Here is a 22,363-nt window from a genome sequence, read left to right as displayed (position 1 = left end):
TTTGATAAAATGGAAGAAGAATGGCAAGACCAAAACGGATTGGTCGTGAATGTGCTTGGCTCGTAGAGAACCCGAGACCCTGCATGACGAAAGCCGGGAGCCTCACCTCACATGCTCGCCCCACGTCATTCCGTTTCTTTGACTCAAAACTCAACACGGGGTTTCCTCTTCGCAACAACGCTACCATGGCCTCTAGCACAATGACCGCCAGTACGCCCAATGGCCCCGCCACGACGTCGCTGTGGGCCGACAAATATCGTGGGGTAAGTACGCATGTCCTCGTCAGCGGGGCTCCCTCACCCCGGCACCGTCACAGCCCACCCGTCCCGCGGCGCTCTTCTCCGACGTGGCCCGATCCGTGCGAAAAGCTCAGCGATGTATCCAGTCCTGACCGCGTATAGGCTACGGTCGAAGACCTGGACCCACCGTCCGCCCTGTCCGTCTCGCCCACCGACCCGGTCTCGCACGCCCTCATGTCGGCTTTCGAGCGCGACTACACGCATTTGACCGTCCTGTCGCCGGAGAACCGCGCGCTGCTCGGATATCTCAGCATCCCACGACTTAAGGAACTGCTCAAGGAGGGAAAGGTCCAGGAAACCAGCCCTGTCAGGGATGTCATGCTGCGCTTCCGCCGCAAAGGCCGCGTTTACAAGGTCATCACAATGGATACACCACTCGAGGAGCTCGAGGAATTTTTCGAGGGAAAGGGCACCGAGGGCCAAAAGCAAGACTTTGCAGTCGTGACGGATGCGAGCAGGCGGTTCGTGCTGGGAGTAGCCACCAGGTCGGATCTGGAGGAGTTTGTGAAGAGGAGGCCCTAGAGGGGCATGCACCAGGCCATTGCTACGGACACTAAAGGATGCAGTCGGCATATCGCTTGGAGAGAAGCATGGTGTAGGCGTTTGGGACCTTTTAGCGGTGTGGACGAAGCAAAGTACCGGCAAGATTTGGATTCTGGTAAGCCATGTACAATCCCGAACGGTCCAAGTCAAACACATGGGCTGTTAGCAATGGCCAAAGCAACATCCAATACAAGGTCATCGATCATTTAGGAAATGCGACTTCATCTCCCCGCCACGACATGCGTTGAAGTTGGCATCGGATGATGGGTGGATTTCCATGGCTGTGTATTGACTGACTGGACTAGCCCAGCTATAGCTCAACCTCGAAAATCAAGGCTTTGGCTAGACAGTAAATCTTGCAAGAAATAGTCACAGGGGGCCTGCTTTCCCGTTGCGCGGTTCTCCAGATCTAGATCTGACATTGATAAGCATCATGTCGACGGGCGCATACACCCGATACCACGAGTCAGAGGGCAGACACCCTGCTATCGCATCCCTATGTAAAGACAGGCAAATAATCTTGCGACATGCTCCCCCGAGAAAAATTTCGAGACAACGACCTGGCTGTTCTTGGGGCTTCACGTGGTGTTTTTGACTAAGCAAGCGAGTCTCCCGCCCAACTTGAGCCCGCTATCCGCTCGGACCTGGACACGCCAGCCACAGCCCGGCACACCCAAAGTCCACGACCTGAACCGAACTTTTTTTTTCACAGCGCTGCGAGTCCGCGGTCTGTCGAGCCATCCGTCGCATGCCGCGGATACCAAAGACATACTGGCCACCTCGTCCGTCCTGCGTCTTGCACCTAGCCCTCGGAATTTGACCACACGCTGCCCCGCCGTGGAAGCTTAGCCATCGCTGCCAACGCCAACTCAATCGCCGGGTCCTGCTTAAATACGCGCCCTAATCTATGTCGGACATGTGGCCTGTCTCATCGAAGCGACGCTGGGCCAGCGTTTGGTGCGGACACAAAGCAGACACGCAGTGTTGGAGGTTGTGCATTAGCGCTACGTAGGGACCCGCATCGGCCAAGGGAAACAACCTCCTGCGCTTTTGATCAGGCCGTCGCCGTCTACAATACCATCTTTGCTTAACACTGCCACGCAAGCCACTGGTTCAGCGGAGGGGGCACGCGTTGAGCACGGTATAACGTCTTGACCACGCGTGGTCTGCCGGGGACGTATTCCCAGGCTCCATCTCTCTGAGCTCCTGCTTGAGGACGACGTTGACGATGAGAGTCTGAAGCGAAGTGCTACGATGTTTGTATTCGAAACAAGTCGTCCCACAAGGAACACCAAGAAAGTTGGCGGTAAGATACTATTAGCTAGTCCTTCAGGGCTGGTCTTGTCACACTCGTCCGGTTCCTTTTCATTTCTTCACCCTTGCAAGCTCCGTCTGGTTTGATCTCCCAATCAATCGCTGTACCAGAGAGCCAGATACCAGCTCTTCGGGGCGGGCTCTCAACCCGGCCTCGCCTGAGGCATATACGTCCGTCGTTCATCGTAGGCTCCCTTTTCTTCCCCCCCCCCCCCCCCCCCCCCCCCCCCCCCCCCCCAACGCACACACACACACAATTCTCGGCTCGGCCCGCCGAATGACATCATGAGCCGCAGTAGACTTTCGCCGAGTACGAACCGTGTGGAGATGATCATCTTTCGACACGAGTCAGCAACCCATTCCATCTCATCTACCAGGCATGTACATGGACTACACAGTAGACTCCCCGCTTTCGCTAATACGTACGTGTAATGATAGAGTTGATTCCTCCCACCTCCCTCTTTGCAACTTCCGACCGCACCCTCACCCTCTTAGTGAAGGCCATCCATCACTGTGTATAATGTGAGTCATACGGAAAGCGGGATGGGAACAAGATCGGGCCAGGACATCCTGCAATGGACATGGTTCTTCCACACGGTCACCTCGATATTATCGAGGGCTCCGTATGCGTACCGTTGTTGATTGCTTCGCGATCTTACTAGAGGGCGTAACGCTCCAAGGCACCGATGAGCGCATCAAACCCAGCTGTAAGATACCTGTAGTGAGATGATGACGGGTATGTCTTTTTTCCAAAAATGGCAGCGCAGAAGCCAGTCTGAGAGTGCTTTCCTGATGGTCCCTCAGCTGGACGGAAAGACGTAGCGTGGCCCGTGGAAGAGTGTGCTGGCCCTCCTGATGCCGGCTTTCGCTTCAGCGGCGAAGATCAGACCGCCGGTTCCATGAGCTCAGCGCCTGACAGACGGCAAAGCAGTTGGAGCCTTGTTCCTTTGAGTTGATCATGAATAGTGTTCATTCATAAATTGTTACGTCGAACTCGGCAGGGCTTCCACACAAGATGCAAATTTTAGCAACAGTAATATTTGTAGACATGCACAAAGAAAGCTGATAGCTACATAATATTGAAACCACATGTGAAGAGACAAAAAACAGGATCTAAGAGAGATTTGGAAGGAAAACGCCCAACAGTGATATATTGAAATCTATCTTCGGTATTACAATGCCTATATCTTTCTTTACAGTCGTCAGTGATACCGTCCATTCCTATTATAGTTCTTTGCACCGTGATGCCGTTGAGTATTATTGCTTCCAGTCCGTGATTGGGAAGAAAGGAGGAGGGCAGGGGGGTTAGGTGGGTAATGGGTAAAGACTGCGTATCAGCATCTACCCATCAAAGCCGCCAAAATGGATATGTGCATCAATATTAACAAAAGAGATTAACTCGTTGTGGGAGGCATCCATGAGTGGATATGGCCACTACTTTCCAGATTTCTTTGCGTTGCGAGCGCTAGATGATGGACTTTGTGTAGGCTTTTGATCTCTGGCTGCTTTCCGAGCCGCAGCGTTCTCGGCTCTGCGCTTCTCGTAGTCCTTGTATTTCTCATTATCTGCGGTGGTGATCAGTCTACTGTCTCTACGTTCTATGTAATCAGCAAGGGGTCTACCAACCTGGATCAGACTTTGGAGTGGGCGGCCGGTAAATCGCGCCGGTGAACTGCTGCCTGAGCTTGAGGCGCTTGACTTCCTTCCAACTCAGGATAATGTCAGCGCCGCAGCGGTTGGCGTCCACGACAACGTGTGTCGTTTCGTAGCGCCTTGGCTGGAACCAGAGGATTGGATCACTGGAACCATCCCGATTCGTGCCAAACCAAGAGATCGTAACGGTGCCATCTTGCCCCTTAATCGGAGTGCCATCGATGTTTCGGACCCGGCCCCGGGCTTGCAGCTTGGCAGCCATCCCCGCGTTTGTCCAAGGCGCCAGCTTACTCAGCACTCGCCTCATAAAAGAGGGCTTAGTCTGCGCGCGGGGAAGGCGAAGGTCATCCACTACCTTTCTGCTGATGAGGTTGGCGTGGGGATTGCCCGAGTCTATCACCATCTTACAGCGGTAAGTGCGTTCATGGTGTCCGCACTCGACGATGATATTAACATCACGGTTTAGGTCGTCGAGAGCATCTTCCCGTGATGCGAGAGTAGAGTGTTCAGATGTGGATTCTTGCTGGGGAAGACGGCCTTCATCCGAAGGCAGGTCATCAGGTAAGGCGTATTGGGTACCCTCTTGCCCTAGGCCAGGTGGATCGCTCGCCACGGTATCAGCTGGCTCAATCAGATCATCGCACGGCTCGTGCGGACCGCAGCCGCCCGTCGAGGAGAGAATACAATGCAACGCTTGGTGGGAGGTAAAAGGCAGCGGCGGAGGGAGAGACAGCGGTCTGTCTGAAGGCGCCGTTGGAATAGTGGGTGGCCCTGGAACAAGGGAGGGCGAATGCGATGCCGGCGGGCTACGCATATTGCAGAAAGGCGGCAGAAGGAAGCAACTGGTGGGAGATTGGGACGCTACGAATAATACCGAGTCAGCTACAATCGACAAGTTTAGTAAATCATTATTGACCTACTCCGTAGCTTTTGTTTGTGTGACGATATGCTGAGCAAGTCACGTGGAGCAGCACCGGGGCGCAAGGACAAGACTGGGGTTGGAGCCGGTCAGGGCAGGATCAGAATCCGAAGCTGAACGGGACAAAAATGAAGGGCGCAATGCAGATGCACTGTTCAAGATGGTTTATTCCAAAGAATGTGTCTCCAGAACGAAGCGTCCGCGGCGCGCAAATATAATTCATGTTCGCCGCTAGTTTGTACGTCACTTGTGGTTGCCGAGCAGCTCGACGCCGCCAGTTCGTACGTCACCTGTAGCTGCCGAGCAGCACAGGCGCAATCCTACCCTAGCAAGTAGCGGAATCCCGGTCGGCTCTTCGGACAGCGCAGCGAATGAGCTTTATTGATTGGTATGCAGCAGCGGCAACGAGGCTCGCGCGCAGGCCTTATCGCCTGCCGGCTGGGGAGTCACGATGCCCGTGAATCGCGTGCTACATGCAAAATCAGCGTACCGCCAACACGCCACAATTCAGCGCCGCGACGAGGCTCACGAGCAGGCGCTGGTCACTGAACCGCCTCTGGTAGTATTTCCCGCGGGGAAGTTACGGTGCGTGAAGCTCATGCTGGCAAATCAGCACACCTGCCGTGCTCATTGTGTCCAGACCTGCTCTGGAGGGTCTCCAAAGCAAGGCTGGTCAACGGAAATCTCTCAACATAGTCGTAGCCGCTCGCCCTGGAAGACAGCCAATGTGGGAGGAATCGTTGATTATCGCCCGCGGCGGCGAGAACGCCCTTGTGCTACGATTTGCAAGTTCGAAGCGCAGATTATAGGCGGGCACGAGCGAGGTATCTCCGTTGTGGGATCTGGCTGTCCCGCTAATATCACAGTGCTCCCAATGATCTTTTTACGGACGCGTCCGTAGTCAGACGCCAAATACCTCTTCGGTGCGCATCTTCCTTTTTAAGAAAAGTCGAATGCCGCGTGTACGAGTATACTTACGTACAGACGTTTTCGAGGAAGAATAAATTCTGAAGTATTTTAACGCATTACAACGCAGTGTGCAGACGCTATTTCTATACAAATGTTATATCGCCTTGTGGAGAAAGGTTGGCTCTAGAATACAGTGTATTTCAAGCTAAATGCCCCGATTTGTTGCTGGGGAATGTTTCAATAGACATAACGTGTTTCGCGGAGTTACATCGGACGCGATCATCAACAGATCCTTGGAAGCAAGGCTCTATGCGCGAACCCCCCAACTCTTTGCACGCAACTTTCGTGCAACTATTCAAGACTTGCAGGGCTCTATCAACACGCATGCGCAATTGCGGATAGTTGAAAGGTCAGGCTACTCATCTTCCCGGCGCTGTGTTCTGGAAAGTCGCGAGTGTGTCGTTGTGTAGCTCTACTTATGGCGACTACTTCTCCCGGATCCGCTGTTTATGTACATAGGTACGAACCAGCGCAGGCATGTCCCTGGGCGCCGCAGGTGCAACGCCTGCTGCTAGGAAAGCCAGTCCCAAAATAATGCATTATTCCATCCGCGCCCTGCTGCACTTTTCCGCTCGTTATCGTGTCTCCCTTATTTTCCGTTTAGGCGAGACCTACAGCCGCACAAATGATTGCTGCGCATCGCCGTGCAGGAGGGTGATTTTGACGCTGCCCAGCGCCTGCTGCCTGCTGCCACCAATTGAGAAACATCTGCATTACACTGCCACAAGCGCCACGTCTCGGATAAGCACAGCTAGCCCAAGCAGCTCGCTACTAGGTCAGCCATCTACTCACCCAAACAGAGCCTAATTCTCGACTGCTAACGTGTCCATCTGTCGCGCCCAGACCTGGCCAGCCCTCCATCAGCTTCCATCAAAACATAGATTCATGTGGTCTGAAGTATGCGACGAGTACTATTTACTCGCTTCTGAGATGACAGCCTAACCGTTGCACAGCACCCTGACTACGCCCGGAAGTCTCGATGCTTTCAACCGCCCGCTCATTCGGCAAGCGACTCCGACGACCTCCCACTACGCCGTACGCAATCCGCACGCTACGCCTACTGCTCACATCTGCCGTAAACGGACCCAAGAAGTTTCATGTGCTGCAGAACGGGCTTCGCCGGTTTGGCCGTCCGGGCCTCCTAGGCCGCCCGATGCGACCGCTGGGAAACGCTACGTGAGGGTAGTTTCCCACGACATTGCCCTTAGTTAGCAGTATAGCGATATCCGCCTCCACTTGTTCACGGCTCGGCCCGCCGAATTACCTTATGAACCACGATCGACTTCCACTGAGTACCGGCCATGTGGGGAGATCTTCCAACGCGAGTCAGTACTTGCTCATGGGCTTCTTACCAGTGCTTCGTTTCATCGGTCCGCGCTCAGCGAAATTTCAACGCAGTGTGCCACATGCGATGCCTTCCGCCTCCACCGTCCTAAAATCAAACGATACACCGATACTGTACAGCGCACGTCAGGTCACATCCACACCGAAAGATTTCGCCCTGCTATTGCATTGCTCCCATCGCCGCATACACTTTTGAGTGGGGTAGACCTCCTCGGGGAAAAGGTGGAGATGAGACGATGGGCTACGTGCATATGTTCGGCCGCGGGCATGGATTTTGCGTCTACATATCTCGACGTGAGGTGCACAAAGATGAAAGAGACTCCTCGTATGCACCACACTCGGCTAGATTGGGATTGGGTGAAAGAGGGTTACGTTCCTTAAGGAGTAGTACTATAAAGCCCAGCGATAAGACGTCCATGGTGGGGTGATGGGAAGGAACAACTTCATGACACCGGGCGCTCAGCATTTCGGACATGGCAAGTCCGTTCTTGTTGTCTGGCCAGCTACGGGTCCAGGCTCCTAAGTCAAGCTACATACTGAATGAATAGAGGACTTGTTATCACCTTGCCACCGCTATACTCCCTTCCCACGAAATACACTGCCTGTTCGTCCCCAATGGAATGCTTGTTGGCAGGGATACTGAAGTCGCCCTCAGCTTTTTTGGGAAGCGTCACATCCAGGAGGGCTTCAGCAGATACAGAAAGCTCAGCTCCACCCTGGATGTCAATCTGCTTCCCGCCAGCCTGCACCAACTCTTGTGACGAAGCGTCTAAGCTGAATTCGGGCTGGGGCTTGTGGGGATTGCCTTCGAGAATGTTACCGACCTTGACATATCCACCCAATTTACCAGTAACGCTGATCGATCCTGGCAGCTCAGATTCCTCGGCAAAGAAGATGTCAACGCCATCGAAGTCCCCACTCGTCCGTGTGTTGAAAATGACTTGGCTTTCAGAAGCCTGTTCAATCACGTCATCCGGGTTATCCAGCACCCCGCCAAACGGCTGTACATGTGAGATGACGGCGCCAGCGACGAGGATCGAACCTTTCCAGACTGCTTCGCGATACCTGTCATAGAGCCGAGCTCCAGACCACTTGATACGAAGTTTCCTCCGCGTCGATTCCGGCGCATTCTCCTCCACCTCTTGCTGTAGGTTGCGATGAAAGATCTTCCCGGTAGCGTCCCAAGCCTCGACCGAGGCAAACCCACTCTCTCCAAAGAACCGATACCTGATCCTCACCTCCTCTCCCACGCCCACCTCAACATCATCACCCTGTACCACCATCCCATCCTTCATGCTCACCAACCCCACCAATCTCTCCCCCGTCGTCGCAAACGTCCTTCTCGCCCTCAACGCCCTCCCCACCGTCCGCCACTCCAACCCCTCCGCCAGCACCCCCGTCAACCCGCCCTTCGTCCCAAACACCGCCGTCCCCGGCACGCCGCCCCCACACCTCCCGCGATGCTCATCCGAATTCGCACACACCCCCATCTTCCACCCGCGCCGCACCGCATCCCTCAACAACCACTCAAACAACCCCCACGCACTCCCAATCTCCACCAACCTCTCCAACCGCGGATGGTGCCACGCCAAATTCGCCCTCCTCCCACCCACATGCGGAATCAGCAAATGCCCCTCCACATCATGCGCCGCATACGTCGCATACACCTCATCCAACGGCCACGCCCCCGGCTCCAGCTGCGCGGGCCCATGCTCATTCCACTCAAAACTCCTCGCCACATTGCCGTTCCGATCTTCCGGGAACTCCGGCGGGGATGACTCGGTAGCGGTCGGGTCGGCGAGGAACACGACGTTGTGGTCGCCGCCTGCAGCGGTGTTGCCGCACCACTCGGTGCCGGGGAAGACGAGGAAGCGGCCGGGGTCGTTGGCGGCGGCGATGGTGCGCAGGGCGGCGCGCCAGCGCGCGGCGGTGATGTGGAAGTCGTTGGCGGTGTAGCCGACGATGTCGAGGCCGGCGATGTGCCGCGCGTAGCTGAAGTTGTAGGTGGTCGAGTTGGTGCCGACGGTGTCGTCGGAGTGGACGTGGAGGTCGGCGAAGAGGGGGCGGGGGATGAGGAGGGTGGCGGAGGCGGTGAGGGGGGAGGTGGTGGTGATGATGGTGCTGCCGTGGTGGTCGAGGATGGAGGCGGAGATGGTGAAGTCGCCGGGTTTGGGGAGGGACAGTGTTGTGCTGGCGACGGTCCATCCTTGGTTTGGAAGCGCGAGTTCCTTGTCGAAGATTGCTTCGGATGACCCCTCTTCTGTGATGGTGATCTGAGTCTTCAGTCCATCCAAGTCGGCCGTGGCATTTCCCCACGCGTCTTCCGTGTGGACGTGGATCGGAAAGGACACGTCAAGGCCGACTAAGCGTGGAGAAATTGCTTTGACTTTGGCGATTGGTCCCGGTTTGATTGGGATGGCGATATCCGGTTTGATGGGCGCGAATCTGGAGGTTCCCACGGGGTCGATGTACCACCTCATCAAGAAATTGTCCTCAACGAAGGTCTGAACGCGAGTTCCACGAGAACCCCATTGTCGATCACCAATGCGAACAATGATCTTGTCACCCGGATTCAGAAAACCGTCGACAATGTCAATCAGGATGGCCTTCTGAAAAGGTCGCTCATGGCCCTTTTGGTCGAATCGGACGGCAAGTGATTGAACCGTCGCAGGTGTCTGGCCAGGATGGAGCGGGCCGGCGATGTACTCAGCCGATACATAGTTGTCCTTCTCTGGATCCGTCGTTTGGAATAGAGCCCAGTCGGAGTAGAACTTGAATGTACCTTTGATCCAAGCCCCATCCGCTAAACCACTGGCGCCCACAGTGTACTCGACAATAAGCTCCGTCCATTGGCCGGCGATCAGTGACGTGGTGTTACACTCCAAGGTCCCAAGGAAGGGGAGGCTTTTGGTGTGTTGGTATAAACCTGCCGGAGCAAAATATTGCCCCGCGAGGGCTGTAAGTTGCTCATCGGATAGGGTTTTCATGGTAGTACGCTGTGGCCCGAAAATGATATCGGCCTGACGGAGTCACGGTCCTGGCTGACGCCTTTTTATATGTGCGCATTGAAATTCCTGGGCCTAGTAGTCACATCACCTTAGAAGAGAATGACGTGATCAGATATCCTGGCAATATCATCACCGCGGCTCTTCAGGCGGTTGAACCAGATTGACGTATCAACATACATGAAATCTCGACAAATGCAACTAAAATTCGAATTAAGTTATCCTGAATGGATGCATCAAGTTGTATTACGAATTATTATAATTGAGATGCGTAGCATCGAGTGCCATTGAGAGAAAGTTGTTCTATTCAGCAAAGGCTGGAGTGCAGTCAAGATACGAGAGGATATTTTGACTTTCAAAACACTTCAAGATTGATTTCAGTGATGAATGGCTGGTGATAGTATCGCCTCCCGAGATCGACAAACAGTTTACGCCAGACCGCAATGAGATTTCAACATGGCGTCGAGCCTTCACCCAAACCAAACCCTGCTTTTGCATCAGCCTTAATGTGTAGTTGGTCTCTCGGCTCTTGATATTGGAAAAGAAGAAACCGTTGAATGCCACGGTTTTTGCTTTACATCAAAGACCACATTGAAGCTACTTCAGGGCGGCCTTAGATATATAGTCATTGAGAAGAGCTGCGAAAGAGACATTTATTGTTCGTACAGTCTCATTCGCATTTAAATCTTGATTATCCCGGCATTTTCATGTCGTTTGTGCAATACATTTTCAAGATAGACGGCTGACTTGCCCTCCGCATATCATACGCATTTATCTCGGTCAATTCGCGCAGCGGCGTTTTTACGGTCATTGAATCAGTAGTGTGGTGGAGAAATTGGGCCTTATGTGGAACCTTAAGTCATATATCAGCCCACATCATGGGCTGCACGCACGGGCCATGTCGTCATGTATATAAGTACGTTTAGGGATGTATTTTGAACTTGATGGTAGTTTCTCAAGCACTACTATCCTAGCGATCCGCAGATCGGCAGCCAAGACCAGAACCTTAATTTAACAACAAAGGCTGCCTAAATGATAGGCGGCCTGTCTACTACTTGGTGAATCCAACCTGATCAAAAATTCGTTAGGGGCATTCGTTATTTATACCCATCTTGGCTATCCAACGCCACAAGTTCATTGTCTATCAAGCGTCAATTTGTACGAGTCACAGGTCCTACAGCCTCTACTTCCGCCATCAAATAGGACAGCTCTACTCCCTAAGGAAGCTCCAACACAGGGATCAAGATATACAGATACGATTTGTCGATATCTCTTTAAGAAGTGGCTAGATACTTCACGACAAGTCATTACCAGGCACTTCAATCTGGTTCGTCGGTTGTCAGAGACAAAGACAACATGGGCTCCGTAACAGACAATACGGTTCCGACCTACACAATTATCCACGCCGATGGACTTTACGAGGTATAATGCTTCTTTGACCAGTCTCTGGTTCTGTTTCTGATACTGCCCGTACAGGATGACCGCGTCGAGCATGAGATCTTCCGACCGTCCAAGGACTCCCCCGAGTACAAAGTCAACTACTCACAGGTCAACCTCCGTCCAGCTGGTACCACGGTTTCCAAGCCCTGGTCGAGCATCGACAAGTCTCTCCGCGATCAGGTCGACGGCATCACGTTGCTGATGTTGACCTTCACAGCGGAAGACTTGAAACTATTCCCGCGGCTGAAAGTGTAAGTGTTGCCGCCCCCTCCCCTTCCTTTTCCCAAACCCCTCACCCATCCACCACTCCCACCCACGTCCACCAACTAACCGCCCCCAACCAGCCTCGTCCGCATGGGCGTCGGCTACGACGGCGTCGACCGCCTCGCCCTCGCCGCGCGCAACGTAACCCTCTGCAACGTCCCCGACTACGGCACGGCGGACATCGCCGACCACGCGCTCGCCCTCGCCCTCACGCTCCGGCGCGGCATCGCGCTGCACCACGACCTGCAACGCGCGTCGCCCAAACCCGCGCCCTTCACGGCCATCCCATCGCCGCTGATCTCGCGGCTGCGCGGCGCGACGTTCGGCGTCGTCGGCCTGGGCGCGATCGGCATGGCGACGGCGCTGCGGGCGAAGGCGTTCGGGTGGGACGTGCTGTTCTTCGACCCGGGGGTAGCGAGCGGGGTGGAGCAGAGCCTGGGGGTGCGGCGGACGCGGGACGTGAAGGAACTCTTTCGGCAGAGCTCGACGGTCAGCTTGCACTGTCCGCTGACGGCGCAGACGCGGGGGATGGTCGGGGACGAGTTGTTGGGGTTGATGCCGCGCGGGGCGGTGCTGGTGAATACGGCGCGCGGGGAGATTGTGGATCTGGATGCGGTGGAGAAGGGGTTGAGGGATGGGCGGTTGGCGGGCGCGGGGCTGGATGTTTTGCCCGAGGAGCCGATTCCGGAGGATGAGAGTAGGGTGCATCCGTTGCTGAAGGCGTATCGGAGGAGGGAGGAGTGGTTGGTGGGGAGGCTGGTTATCACGCCGCACGCGGCTTGGAATTGTCCGGAGAGTGTGGAGGATGTGAGGGTGAAGAGTGCGGAGACGATGCGGGATGTTTTGATAAAGGGGCAGCGTGTCAATGTTATACCGCCACCTCCGCCTCAATAAAGCTACGACAGGGGTGGGGAAGCGGGGCGGCCTTTGGGCGACCATTGGCGGGAGGGTTTTGATATCCAGCCCTTCGCTTGGAGTCCCAGAAAACATCATCCCAGCCACTTTTTGTAGTGTTTCTTAGCCGCCAAGCGAGGACGAACTGTCAATTTGCTTTGCACGTTTGTCTAAGAGCACTGCAGCTTGCGATATGTAAGACAATGGACATTGTACAGGTCGCATGAGCCGAATCAACTCATCTGCTTGAGAATGATTCCTCACAGGCTATGGCCAGGTAATATGAGCTGTCTTGCTTGGGAGGCACCAGGGGGTGAACGCCTCAGGCTTGTGATCACATTTTGAAAACTCAAACCAAGGTCAGTGAAATGAGCTGCTGTCTTGCAATTGAGAGTCATACCCGTAGCCGCATATCCTGGTATGTGGCAGGCTCTCTAGTAGGGCATCTCGAAGCCATATAAAACTGCCGCCACGTTGCTCAAATAAGCTGAGCTTATAGCCGTTCAGCCCCGATACAGCAACAAGGCCGTCAGAGTCATTCTTTTCGAAAGGATCAAGCAAAGCTCCAAGGACTTGGCCGCCGGACCCATCTAGTCGCCACCATATTTAACCACCCTAACAGCATGGAGACCGGTGTGTTTTAACGGTGATCTCTATGACGCGCTCGGCTTTTCACACTAAGAGTATCATGCTGCCAAGGCAATAGAATGACCAGATGACGCCGAGGTAGGAATAGAAGCACATCCAGCATCCCTTATGGACCCCAAGCAAAGAGATAAAGGAACCGTGTCCTGGTATTCCGACACCTCCGAGAGCTGGCCCTACGCCTGTGAATACGGAATAACTGGCCGTGTATTCTAACGACGGGTCCCCTATGGTTCGTGTGTGTCGTAATATACTCTTTCCGCCCTCCAGGATTTGGCAAGTCAAGGGCAGCTCTGACCCTGTATTCTGAGACGGTGTGCGGCTGGGCTGATGCGCGAATGCTGAGGAGGTGAACGGGCGATGTATTGAGCTACCCGAAAGAAAGCACTAAATACCCCCCTCGGCGATCGTTCCTGCCAACAACGGCGATGGAGGGAGGCTTTACCAGATCGAAGACGGGCGGAAACAGTCGGAGGATACTGGTGATGCTGTTTCATTCGTGCGTTGAGCCGGCTTTTATAAATCCAGGATAAGGGCGTAATATGTGCTCTAGCTTGTGTGCGTAAGCGATGGTGGGGAGGTACCGGTGTAGTGCGGTGTTTTCGGTTCGGTAGGCAATCGATCGCTCAGTCGTCGCGTGGAATTAATCGGCGAGCAGGAGTTCAGATCAGTGCATAGATCACGACATTTTGATCGGATAGTAATGGGCGTAAGGCTATTGATCGCTGTGAATGAGAAGTTCTAGGTTGATGGTTAGGAGGATGGAAGAGTGTTAAGGTTGTGTGCGGGTCGAAGTCGCGTCAGGTCGCCCTGCCGCCTTCTAGGATCTTATGTCCATACAGGTTGATGGCGAGAACCAGCTTTATTGAAGAGCCGTTGGTTGGGGGTTACGGTGTCTCTTCGTTCCCGCGCTCTCGCTACAAAGCCACGGTCGCAGAAATAGCACCATGTGGCGTTATCGATCTGCAATCTTCTCAAACCAGTCAAAGCTCACCTCGTTAGAGGAGGACACAGACTTCTGCGGATAAAAGCATGCCGCAGATGGCGATGGCACCATTGCGCGAGGTTCTCAGGATTCATTTTCGCTGCGAATTGGTTGCTTTCATGGCAAATATAACTGCGTACTTGGGCGGTCAGAGTATAGGACAGGCATGGACTATCAGCATCCCCCCACCAAGCTCATTAAAGCCCCTCTAGCCACGAATCAGCGTCGTAAGGAGCTGACGTGTAGCAACCTTCCGGCCGTAAACTAAAGTTGCTTGTGATGACTACGGAGCAACAATTCATGTCGTCGGCCGAGGGAAAACTTCGGACTAATAATATAGCCAATAGGGAGTCTTGGTACGCACAGCCCTCCTCATACGAGTGGCAGCGAGGTATATGTGGGGTTGTTCTCTACAAGTCTACGGGCTGTTTTTCGTCCGTACTCCCTACATTGGCTCTTGATTTGTCTATGGTTACCGAGCAAAGCAAGGGGTAACACTCAACAGTCATGCAGCCAAGCTGTACTGTGTAGGATCCGCTTTCAGGGCACCTACGAACGCTCAGGAAATTATATTCGAAACCCAGTCGAATAATAGAATCAGTAACTAAGCTTTATAGTTCTCAGGACGAACAATAAGTAGAGCACAATGGGAACAGAACACCAGAGCCTGAATGTGACGTAGCCCACTGGCAATAATGCTTAAGAGTAGCACCATGCCCTCGCTTATATATTCATCGTGACACCCGGCTCAATCTCCTCCAAAATATTCTTCAGCTCCTCCCATACCGCCTTTTGCACCTCCTTTCCCTCGTTGCTCAGCACAAACGGTGAGGGATCCCTGGGCACGCCATCACTCACGTACTGCCCGTGGTACTTCTCGTCCGCGGACGCGCAGATAACGAAGTTGCGCGCGCCATGCTCACTCGTCCGCTGCAAGGCCCGCTCCACGAGGTACACACCCCAACGCGCGAGAAAGGGGCCTTCTTGAGGATCGCGTCGTAAAGTGCTAGCGCATAGACCGGGGTGAGGGGCGCTGATGACCACGGGGTATGTTCCAGAGGCGGGACCGTCAGGCGGAGTACAGAGTTCGCGGACGACCAAGAGGTCGAGGAGCTTAGAGACATTGTAGCGATCCTGCATATCTGAATTCTCTTTGGAGCGGAGGATATCGAAGATCGGTAGATTGGGGTCCTTTTTGCGTTCGGCCAATTGGGTGAAGAAGTGCACTTCCGACGAGACAATTACAAGGTGTGAGAGGCTACTGGTGCGGGTGGCGGTTTCCTTAAGCAGTGGGAACAGGAGGAAGGAGAGTAGAAAGGTCGAGATGACGTTGGTCGTAATCGAGGATTCATGACCTTCGGCTAGCTTGAAGATATTGGTCGCAATACCTGCGTTGCAAACCAGTGCATCAAGTCTAGGCAGCGACTTGGCGCGCAAAGCGAAGGCTCGGACGCTGTCAAAGGAGCACAGGTCCAGTGGCCAAACTTCGACGGCAGCTGGCTCGCGCTTCGTAGTCTCCAGAATATCGGCGCGAGCAGCTTCTCCTTTAGATGTCGAACGAGAGGAAATAACGACTTTGGCGGCACCGAGAGAGGCAATGGTACGTGCCGTCTCGAGTCCAAGGCCAATGTTGCCCCCAGTGACGATGACAATGCGGTCCTTAAAACTGGTAGTTGGTTTCGGCACGGTAACGAAGAGTTGAGAGTAGAAAAAGTTGGAGAAATAAGAGACGGAAGCCATTCTTTCCCAGAGATGTCGATATTACGCTTAGAGACCTCCCTCGACTCTTGCGTGTGGGGTGCCGATAATCGGGAACTGGTGGTCAATAATAATGGCTTGGAGTAATGAGGAGTTCAGAGCTAATAGTATCCGCAAAGGTAGGAAAGCACTGCACTTAAGACAGAGCTACCTTCTTACGTTATCGACCATTATTAGCCTCCTTATCTCATTGTTATCGTCGCGATGGCTACATTAGTTGGCCTAATGGCCTCTCTCCGGTGTGACTACGTCACCTTTGCGTTATTTGTTCCTAATGAAAAACGATGAATGTTACCGATAGTTGCTACGTATCGTCGGAGTTAGGCGAATGCCTTTCGTTTCCCGGTGTTAACGGATTTTACTCAAAACCCATCCGGACGGTTAGATTAGTTCTGGCGCAGCCTGGACAGCTGGTCAGTGTGTGAACGAGTGACCAGTGGTGGTCCCATCTTTCCAACCAGACTAGCCGTCCGGAGTCCGCGGCGTGCGATCGAGCGGTTAGACAAGACCAACATCGATATATATATCTAGGAAATCTCTGCCATCGAATGCACGAATTACACGCGCTCGATCATATCACTCCCATTCTCCCAAGTCTCACATCATTCTCCACTGCCGTTCCAACATGCCATCTCAATATGCTGCTGCATATGCCAACCCTCAGGGAGCTGGGGATGCTCGTCCAACCGCCGATCAGATCATTCAGGACGAAGGTGTTGCGGGCCAGTGGAAAGGTCGGGTGATTCTTATTACCGGCGCATCTGCAGGAATCGGGATTGAGACCGCTCGCGCTCTTGCCAAGACCGGTGCCACCCTGTATCTTGCTCAGCGGAGTCCCGACAAAACCAAGGCTGCGCTAGGCGATCTTCTCGCTTCCGGCCAGGCACATCTGCTTCACCTTGAGATGGAGTCTCTGGAGAGTGTCCGCCAATGTGCTTCTGAGTTTCTTTCAAAGGAGACGAAGCTTCATGTCCTCATCTGCAACGCTGGCGTCATGATGACTCCCGAAGGCCGTACCGTCGATGGTTTCGAAACCCAAATCGGTGTCAATCACTTGGCTCATTTCCTCCTCATTCAGCTCCTCAAGGACGCCTTGATCGCTGCATCTACCCCCGACTTCAATTCTCGCCTTATCATACTTTCGTCGAGTGCTCACCGAGACGGCGAAGTGGACTTCAAGAACATCAACCTGGAAGGAGCATACGATCCTTTCAAAGCATACACCGCCAGCAAAACAGCCTGTGTCTGGACCGCGAATCATTTCGAGCGTCTCTATGGTTCCAAGGGCGTTCATGCTTGGAGCGTCAACCCTAGTGTTGTTCGCACATCACTAGGTCGTTTCATGGGCGAAGAAAACATCGCAGCGGCTTTCGAGAACGAGGAGGTTGTCAAAGAGAACCGCAGCGTTCCTCAGGGAGCTGCGCCTACGGTATGGGCCGCTACAGCGAAACAGCTCGAAGGAAAACCCGGCCAATATGTCGAAAACTGTGACATCCCAGGACCATGGGATCGTCAAACCGGTCACTACGGGCCTGGCTACTGCGAGTGGACCTACGATGAGGAAAAGGAAAGACGCCTGTGGGCACTATCAATGCAGATGGTTGGATTGGCTTGAGGTTCCATGTATCTTAATTGTTAGAAGAGCAAACAATGTGACAAATAACACAGTCCTCTTTCGTAACTTTAACTGTGTTGGGCCCCTTTTTTCGCTATTTCCATAGCTTCAGTCCGATAAGGCGTTGGTAGTGCCTCGGTATCGATGCGAATACGATGGACCGCACTCGTACTCGTACCATTTACAATCCGAAATCTCGAGGCCTATGCGAACGCGACGATGGCTCCACAGCCAGACTATGTACCTTTTCTGCTTAGCTCGCAACATTGACAATGATCATCCGAGCGAATTACGAGTTTTCTTAAGAAAGAGTCCCTAGGCCCGAGTTCTCACACTAAAAAGACAACGTGGGCACCCATTTGGAAGTCGTTACATTGATTTCATAAAACACTAGGCTTAACGTTCTTTATATCTTAAATTCGCATCTCTACAGCATTCCAGGCTATGCCTACGGATTACCACGCGGGCTCCGGCACCGCCTTTCCTACTACAAAGCGTTAGTTCTACAATATAATATCTAATTAATTAAAGCTTACGCTATTAGTAGGCGCGATCGCCGAGAGGGGTATTTAGTACTTTCTTTCGGGTAGCTTAATATATTACCCGTTCACCTCCTTAGCATTTGCGCACCAGCCTCGCCGCACAGCGCCATACTAGGAGTTTCGTCTATACTATTAATGGTACTTGTCCGCTATAAGTTAAGAAGTAAGTCAATTAGTTTCTATTATATTAGCTGTTACTCAACGTTGCCAACCTGGTGAATGTCTTTAGGTCCAATATGCTGCTGCCGGAAGCCTTAATCAAAAAGTCATTCTGAGGTTATATATAGAGTAATAAAACCTTTTGTGATGGTCGCTTCTAGCCCCGCTACTTCGCAGTGAATTGGCGTAAACGTTTACGACTACGCCGTGTCCGGTGCTGTCTGCTCCAACAGACTAGTTCCTCGGTACCTCGAGTAGCTTAATAGACCTAGACCAGACGTCGACGAATACTAGATTGGAGCGTTCAAGGTCGGCAAGGACTACACTGCAGACGACACAGCCGTCCCGAACATTCCCGACGGATAAATTGTCTACACCTTATAAATCGGAAATGAAGGCCTGGTAGTTGAGGCTTTCTTCACTAATTCTCGGGCACCGAAATTCAATTTAGTAAAAATAACAGGACAGTAAATTCTAGAGGAGAGAAGCACCAAGTGCTGCGGAATCACTAGGAACCCTAGCGAGACCGCTAAAGAACGTTTTTCCCCCCTTCAGCACGGAGGAGGACGAGGAGCTCGTAAGGCCGAGCCTTAGATCGATAGAGATGTCCTTCCGTGGGGCGAGAATCCGAAGTCGCCAGTGGTATCTAGTCAAAGTAGACAATGTTAACAAGTTTGCTATTCTGAATGATGACCGCACTACGGTGCGCGCCGAATTAAGCGAATGATTAGTGCCGAGAACGATTTCGAAGTGACGTACACCCGTTGGTTAAGCAAGCCAAACAGCCGTCTGTGTGGGTCAGCGGTCATTTACCTCGCCAAGAAAGGAGAGGCTGACGCAATTTTCGCTGGAAGAGTAATCGATGTAGGCGGAGAGGCGGCGTATACTGATGTGTTTGAGCACCGTCCGCGCCTGAGAGGCCGCGGAAAAGGAAATAGTCAAGTAATTCTTCCTAGAGTGCCCACGGTAGATGGACCTCCGGGTAAGATTGCAAGCCGATCTTGGAAATACTGGGAGGATGGTCGGGCATAAAAAGGCCCGATAGAAGGTATGTAGATAGCCTACAGGAGAAGTGACGAGCAGAGATGCGTGCGGTGTAAGCAATAGCAGTCTTTGCTCTAGCTATTAAAAGATTAATCGCAACTAAAGACTGAGAGCTTAGTTCTTCTCTAAGCAGCCGTTACGCTGGTACTGAGGATATTAGTATTGAAAAGGTAGCCCCGAAGGAAACGGTACGAGGGATTTATAAGGATAGCTCTATTTTTACATTTTCTTTTTCTGTTCTTTCGCGTTGTATTTAGTTTTGTCTATTCGTACTACAGTTCCTCATACATATAAACTACCTTTTATCTATAATAAACTCTACCTATCACTATAGCTTTCCTGCTTTTAACTACTAGTAGAGAAGAAAATCGTCCTCCCTAGACTAACGTTGATTTTTTTGCTAAGAACTGCTCTTCGGATTCGTCACTAAAGAGACTCAACGTGTCCTTCTCCGCGCTCGCACACCCCCGTTCCCTATCGGAAGCGTCATCTTCCGCTGAGTGCTTAGAGAGGGAATCTTGGACCCGGTCTGCGGCGTCCCTACTATAAGTCACATCGTCTGTCCAAGCTGCTTTACGATCACATTTTCTAGTACACCAGAACACGCAATAACCGGTGCAGTCGATGTGGCGGAAACGCGATCTGGCGCATCTGGGAGGCGTCCTTCTCCACCCGCGCCTTCCTCGGTTGACGCCGATGGCATCGCAACCAGCTCTGTCCGTATCATGAAGTCCAAGTAAAGATTCACGATAACTCTTCTAAGCTAGTAGAAGAGCCTTCACTGGGCTGTATCACTCGCTTATCGCATACGTTACGTAATATGTACATCAGTGTTATATGTACGGGCTGATTGAATCTTCTTCTTCTCATAGCGCGGGACAAAGAGGTTTACTAAACATGAGCAACCGCGTGGCCCTACCTCGGCATTCCATTCACCCCAGCCACACACCCAACAACAACCGGCCCTCTCCAATCCCCACTTAAAGGTCATCTTCCAGGGGACTGATGCCCTGCGGCGTGCCGATCCTGTCCTCGAAGAAGAACCGCAGGCGCTCGACGGCGGCGCGGTCGGCCATCCACTGGGAGAACTTGGTCGGGTCGGTGCCGGGCATGTCGGTGATGGCCGGGAAGCCGTTGGGGTTGTCGACGTCGCGGCGCACGCTCCAGCCGCCGCGCGACGCCTGGTGCTCCTTGCTCGCGAGGAACGAGTGCAGCAGCTTGGCCGACTCCGGGTGCGGCGCGTCGCGCAGGATCGCGCCCGTCTGCGGCCAGCTGACGAACGTGCCCTCGGTCGGGTACGACACGTTGTACGGCGCGCTGCCCGGGTAGCCGCGGCTGCCGGTGAAGGTTGCGGTGTACGTGCCTGCGAGGAGAGTCAGTTTCTGTGGGAGAGAGGGGAGGCGAATGCGGAAGGCATACCGTTGGAGTTGCCGACTAGAGTGCCGGGGGTGGCGGTGCCGCGCACCCAACGCGGGTTCTGCTTGAGCAGTTCTTCGAACCATCCGTAGCCGTACTGGCTCAGGCTGGATTGGGGATAGACGGTTAGTGACCACTGTTTCTTATCTGTGGGATGCGTAACTCACATAAGGTCGAAGGCGTAGAGAACGGCATCATCGTCGTTGGGGTAGGTGAGGACCAGCTTGTCCTTGAACTCGGGCTTGAGGAAGTCTGTGAACTCCTTCGGGCCGTCCTTGACGTAGTTGGTGTTCCACACGTTCAACCAGTTGATGATGTAGAGGCCGGTGTACGCGCCATCCGTGTCCTTGAAATCATCGTATATCTGGTCCCAGCCGGCAGGCTTGTAGGGGAGGAGGACGCCCTGCGACTTCCAGCGCGGGTAGTCGTGCAACGTTTGGAGGATGACGCTGTCGACATACACGTTGTTGGTGGCGATCTGGCGGTCAATGTTGCCGTCGTGGTACTTGGAGACGTCTGAGAAGTCAGTGAGACGTTTGATTGACAGTGGCCGTGTTGTGATGCTTACCGACGGTCACATTAAGGGTCATGCCTGGGAAGCGCGCTTCGAAAGCCTGCTTCAGAAAGTTTTGCTGGGTTTTCTCATCACCACCAGCGGCGAGCGTCACAACACCTCCTTCCTTGAGAGCTTTTCTTCTAGTGAGCCCAATGCCATTTTAAAGAAACCGAGTGGGAACTGACCAGCCTGGTAGATCTCGTCCAGAGTGCGGTTCTCAACTTCTACATAGCTGTTGAGTCCCAGCTGAGGATCAGCAGCCAGAGAAGGAATTGCGGCCAGGAGGCCAAGAAAGAGCGACGAGGCAACCATTACGAACGAGTGGCCGATGCTGTGAACGAATGGAACGGCTTGGTAGCTGAGCTACTCTTGAGATCTTTGTCCTATTTATCCCATCTCTTACACATATACCGCCATCTTATGGATATCTCGCGATTTCTAAGCATCGCGGAAACACGTACAGGCCGCAATTCTCTGATGCGAGCGGAAGCTGGCCGCTACGGTGAGCCTGAGATCATCGAATACGAGGGGCACTAAGCAAAATAGGAAGATTTTATTCGAATAGATAGATCTGCATAACGAAATTTCGCTTCATTTGTATTAAAATGGGAACGACTTTAAAGCAGTCCAATCACAGTTTCAAGGACTTGTCTGACATTTTTTAAAGGGGGGGCGCAGCAACGGGCCTTGCTCGGCTAAACGGCAACGGTGGATAAACACTATTCCCTTCCAGACTTCTTTACTGCTTGAGGCGAGTGTTTGGTTCGAACGCCCGCATCGAACGTCTGCGATCCTGTATGCGCAGCCAATGGACGGCAGTGGAACATGCCGACGCCACTTGAGTCAGGCGGCGTTTGAGGCCACGATCACGACATGCATCACGACATGCAGCACCGAGAATCGGCGACGGATTGTCGACGGCCCGCTCCGACAGCAGGCTTCACTCTTCATGTTTCGAATAATTTCGCAAAGCTTCGTGATACGCCAGAGTCACTTCTT

At 53.2% G+C, this 22,363-nt stretch overlaps 7 protein-coding genes across 7 annotated transcripts; 3 read left to right on the top strand and 4 right to left on the bottom strand.

The window, feature by feature from the left end:
* Positions 1–185: 185 nt before the first annotated feature.
* On the top strand, positions 186–821 carry LTHEOB_10553 (Cystathionine beta-synthase; the record flags this gene model as incomplete). The annotated part of the gene is made up of 2 exons (XM_035507211.1): positions 186–263; positions 402–821. 2 exons carry the CDS (start codon positions 186–188, stop codon positions 819–821), a joined length of 498 nt encoding a protein of 165 aa, XP_035367862.1.
* A 2,769-nt stretch (positions 822–3,590) lies between these two features.
* On the bottom strand, positions 3,591–4,071 carry LTHEOB_10552 (G2/mitotic-specific cyclin-B3; the record flags this gene model as incomplete). The annotated part of the gene is made up of 2 exons (XM_035507210.1): positions 3,591–3,721; positions 3,783–4,071. 2 exons carry the CDS (start codon positions 4,069–4,071, stop codon positions 3,591–3,593), a joined length of 420 nt encoding a protein of 139 aa, XP_035367861.1.
* Positions 4,072–7,565: 3,494 nt separating this feature from the next.
* On the bottom strand, positions 7,566–10,028 carry LTHEOB_10551 (polymerase histidinol phosphatase-like; the record flags this gene model as incomplete). The annotated part of the gene is made up of 1 exon (XM_035507209.1): positions 7,566–10,028. One exon carries the CDS (start codon positions 10,026–10,028, stop codon positions 7,566–7,568), a length of 2,463 nt encoding a protein of 820 aa, XP_035367860.1.
* Positions 10,029–11,402: 1,374 nt separating this feature from the next.
* Positions 11,403–12,644, top strand: LTHEOB_10550 (D-lactate dehydrogenase; the record flags this gene model as incomplete). Its single annotated transcript, XM_035507208.1, has 3 exons — positions 11,403–11,468; positions 11,523–11,737; positions 11,831–12,644. 3 exons carry the CDS (start codon positions 11,403–11,405, stop codon positions 12,642–12,644), a joined length of 1,095 nt encoding a protein of 364 aa, XP_035367859.1.
* Positions 12,645–14,997: 2,353 nt separating this feature from the next.
* On the bottom strand, positions 14,998–16,014 carry LTHEOB_10549 (Short-chain dehydrogenase/reductase SDR; the record flags this gene model as incomplete). Its single annotated transcript, XM_035507206.1, has 1 exon — positions 14,998–16,014. The coding sequence occupies one exon, from the start codon at positions 16,012–16,014 to the stop codon at positions 14,998–15,000; it is 1,017 nt and encodes a 338-aa protein (XP_035367858.1).
* A 643-nt stretch (positions 16,015–16,657) lies between these two features.
* On the top strand, positions 16,658–17,647 carry LTHEOB_10548 (Oxidoreductase; the record flags this gene model as incomplete). The annotated part of the gene is made up of 1 exon (XM_035507205.1): positions 16,658–17,647. One exon carries the CDS (start codon positions 16,658–16,660, stop codon positions 17,645–17,647), a length of 990 nt encoding a protein of 329 aa, XP_035367857.1.
* A 2,725-nt stretch (positions 17,648–20,372) lies between these two features.
* Positions 20,373–21,676, bottom strand: LTHEOB_10547 (ABC-type fe3+ transport system protein; the record flags this gene model as incomplete). The annotated part of the gene is made up of 5 exons (XM_035507204.1): positions 20,373–20,755; positions 20,812–20,915; positions 20,976–21,324; positions 21,377–21,496; positions 21,550–21,676. 5 exons carry the CDS (start codon positions 21,674–21,676, stop codon positions 20,373–20,375), a joined length of 1,083 nt encoding a protein of 360 aa, XP_035367856.1.
* Positions 21,677–22,363: the final 687 nt, after the last annotated feature.

Source organism: Lasiodiplodia theobromae (assembly GCF_012971845.1).
Source record: "Lasiodiplodia theobromae strain AM2As chromosome Unknown scaffold_39, whole genome shotgun sequence".
Classification (NCBI taxonomy): Eukaryota; Fungi; Ascomycota; class Dothideomycetes; order Botryosphaeriales; family Botryosphaeriaceae; genus Lasiodiplodia; species Lasiodiplodia theobromae.
This window is presented reverse-complemented; position numbering and strand designations above follow the sequence as displayed.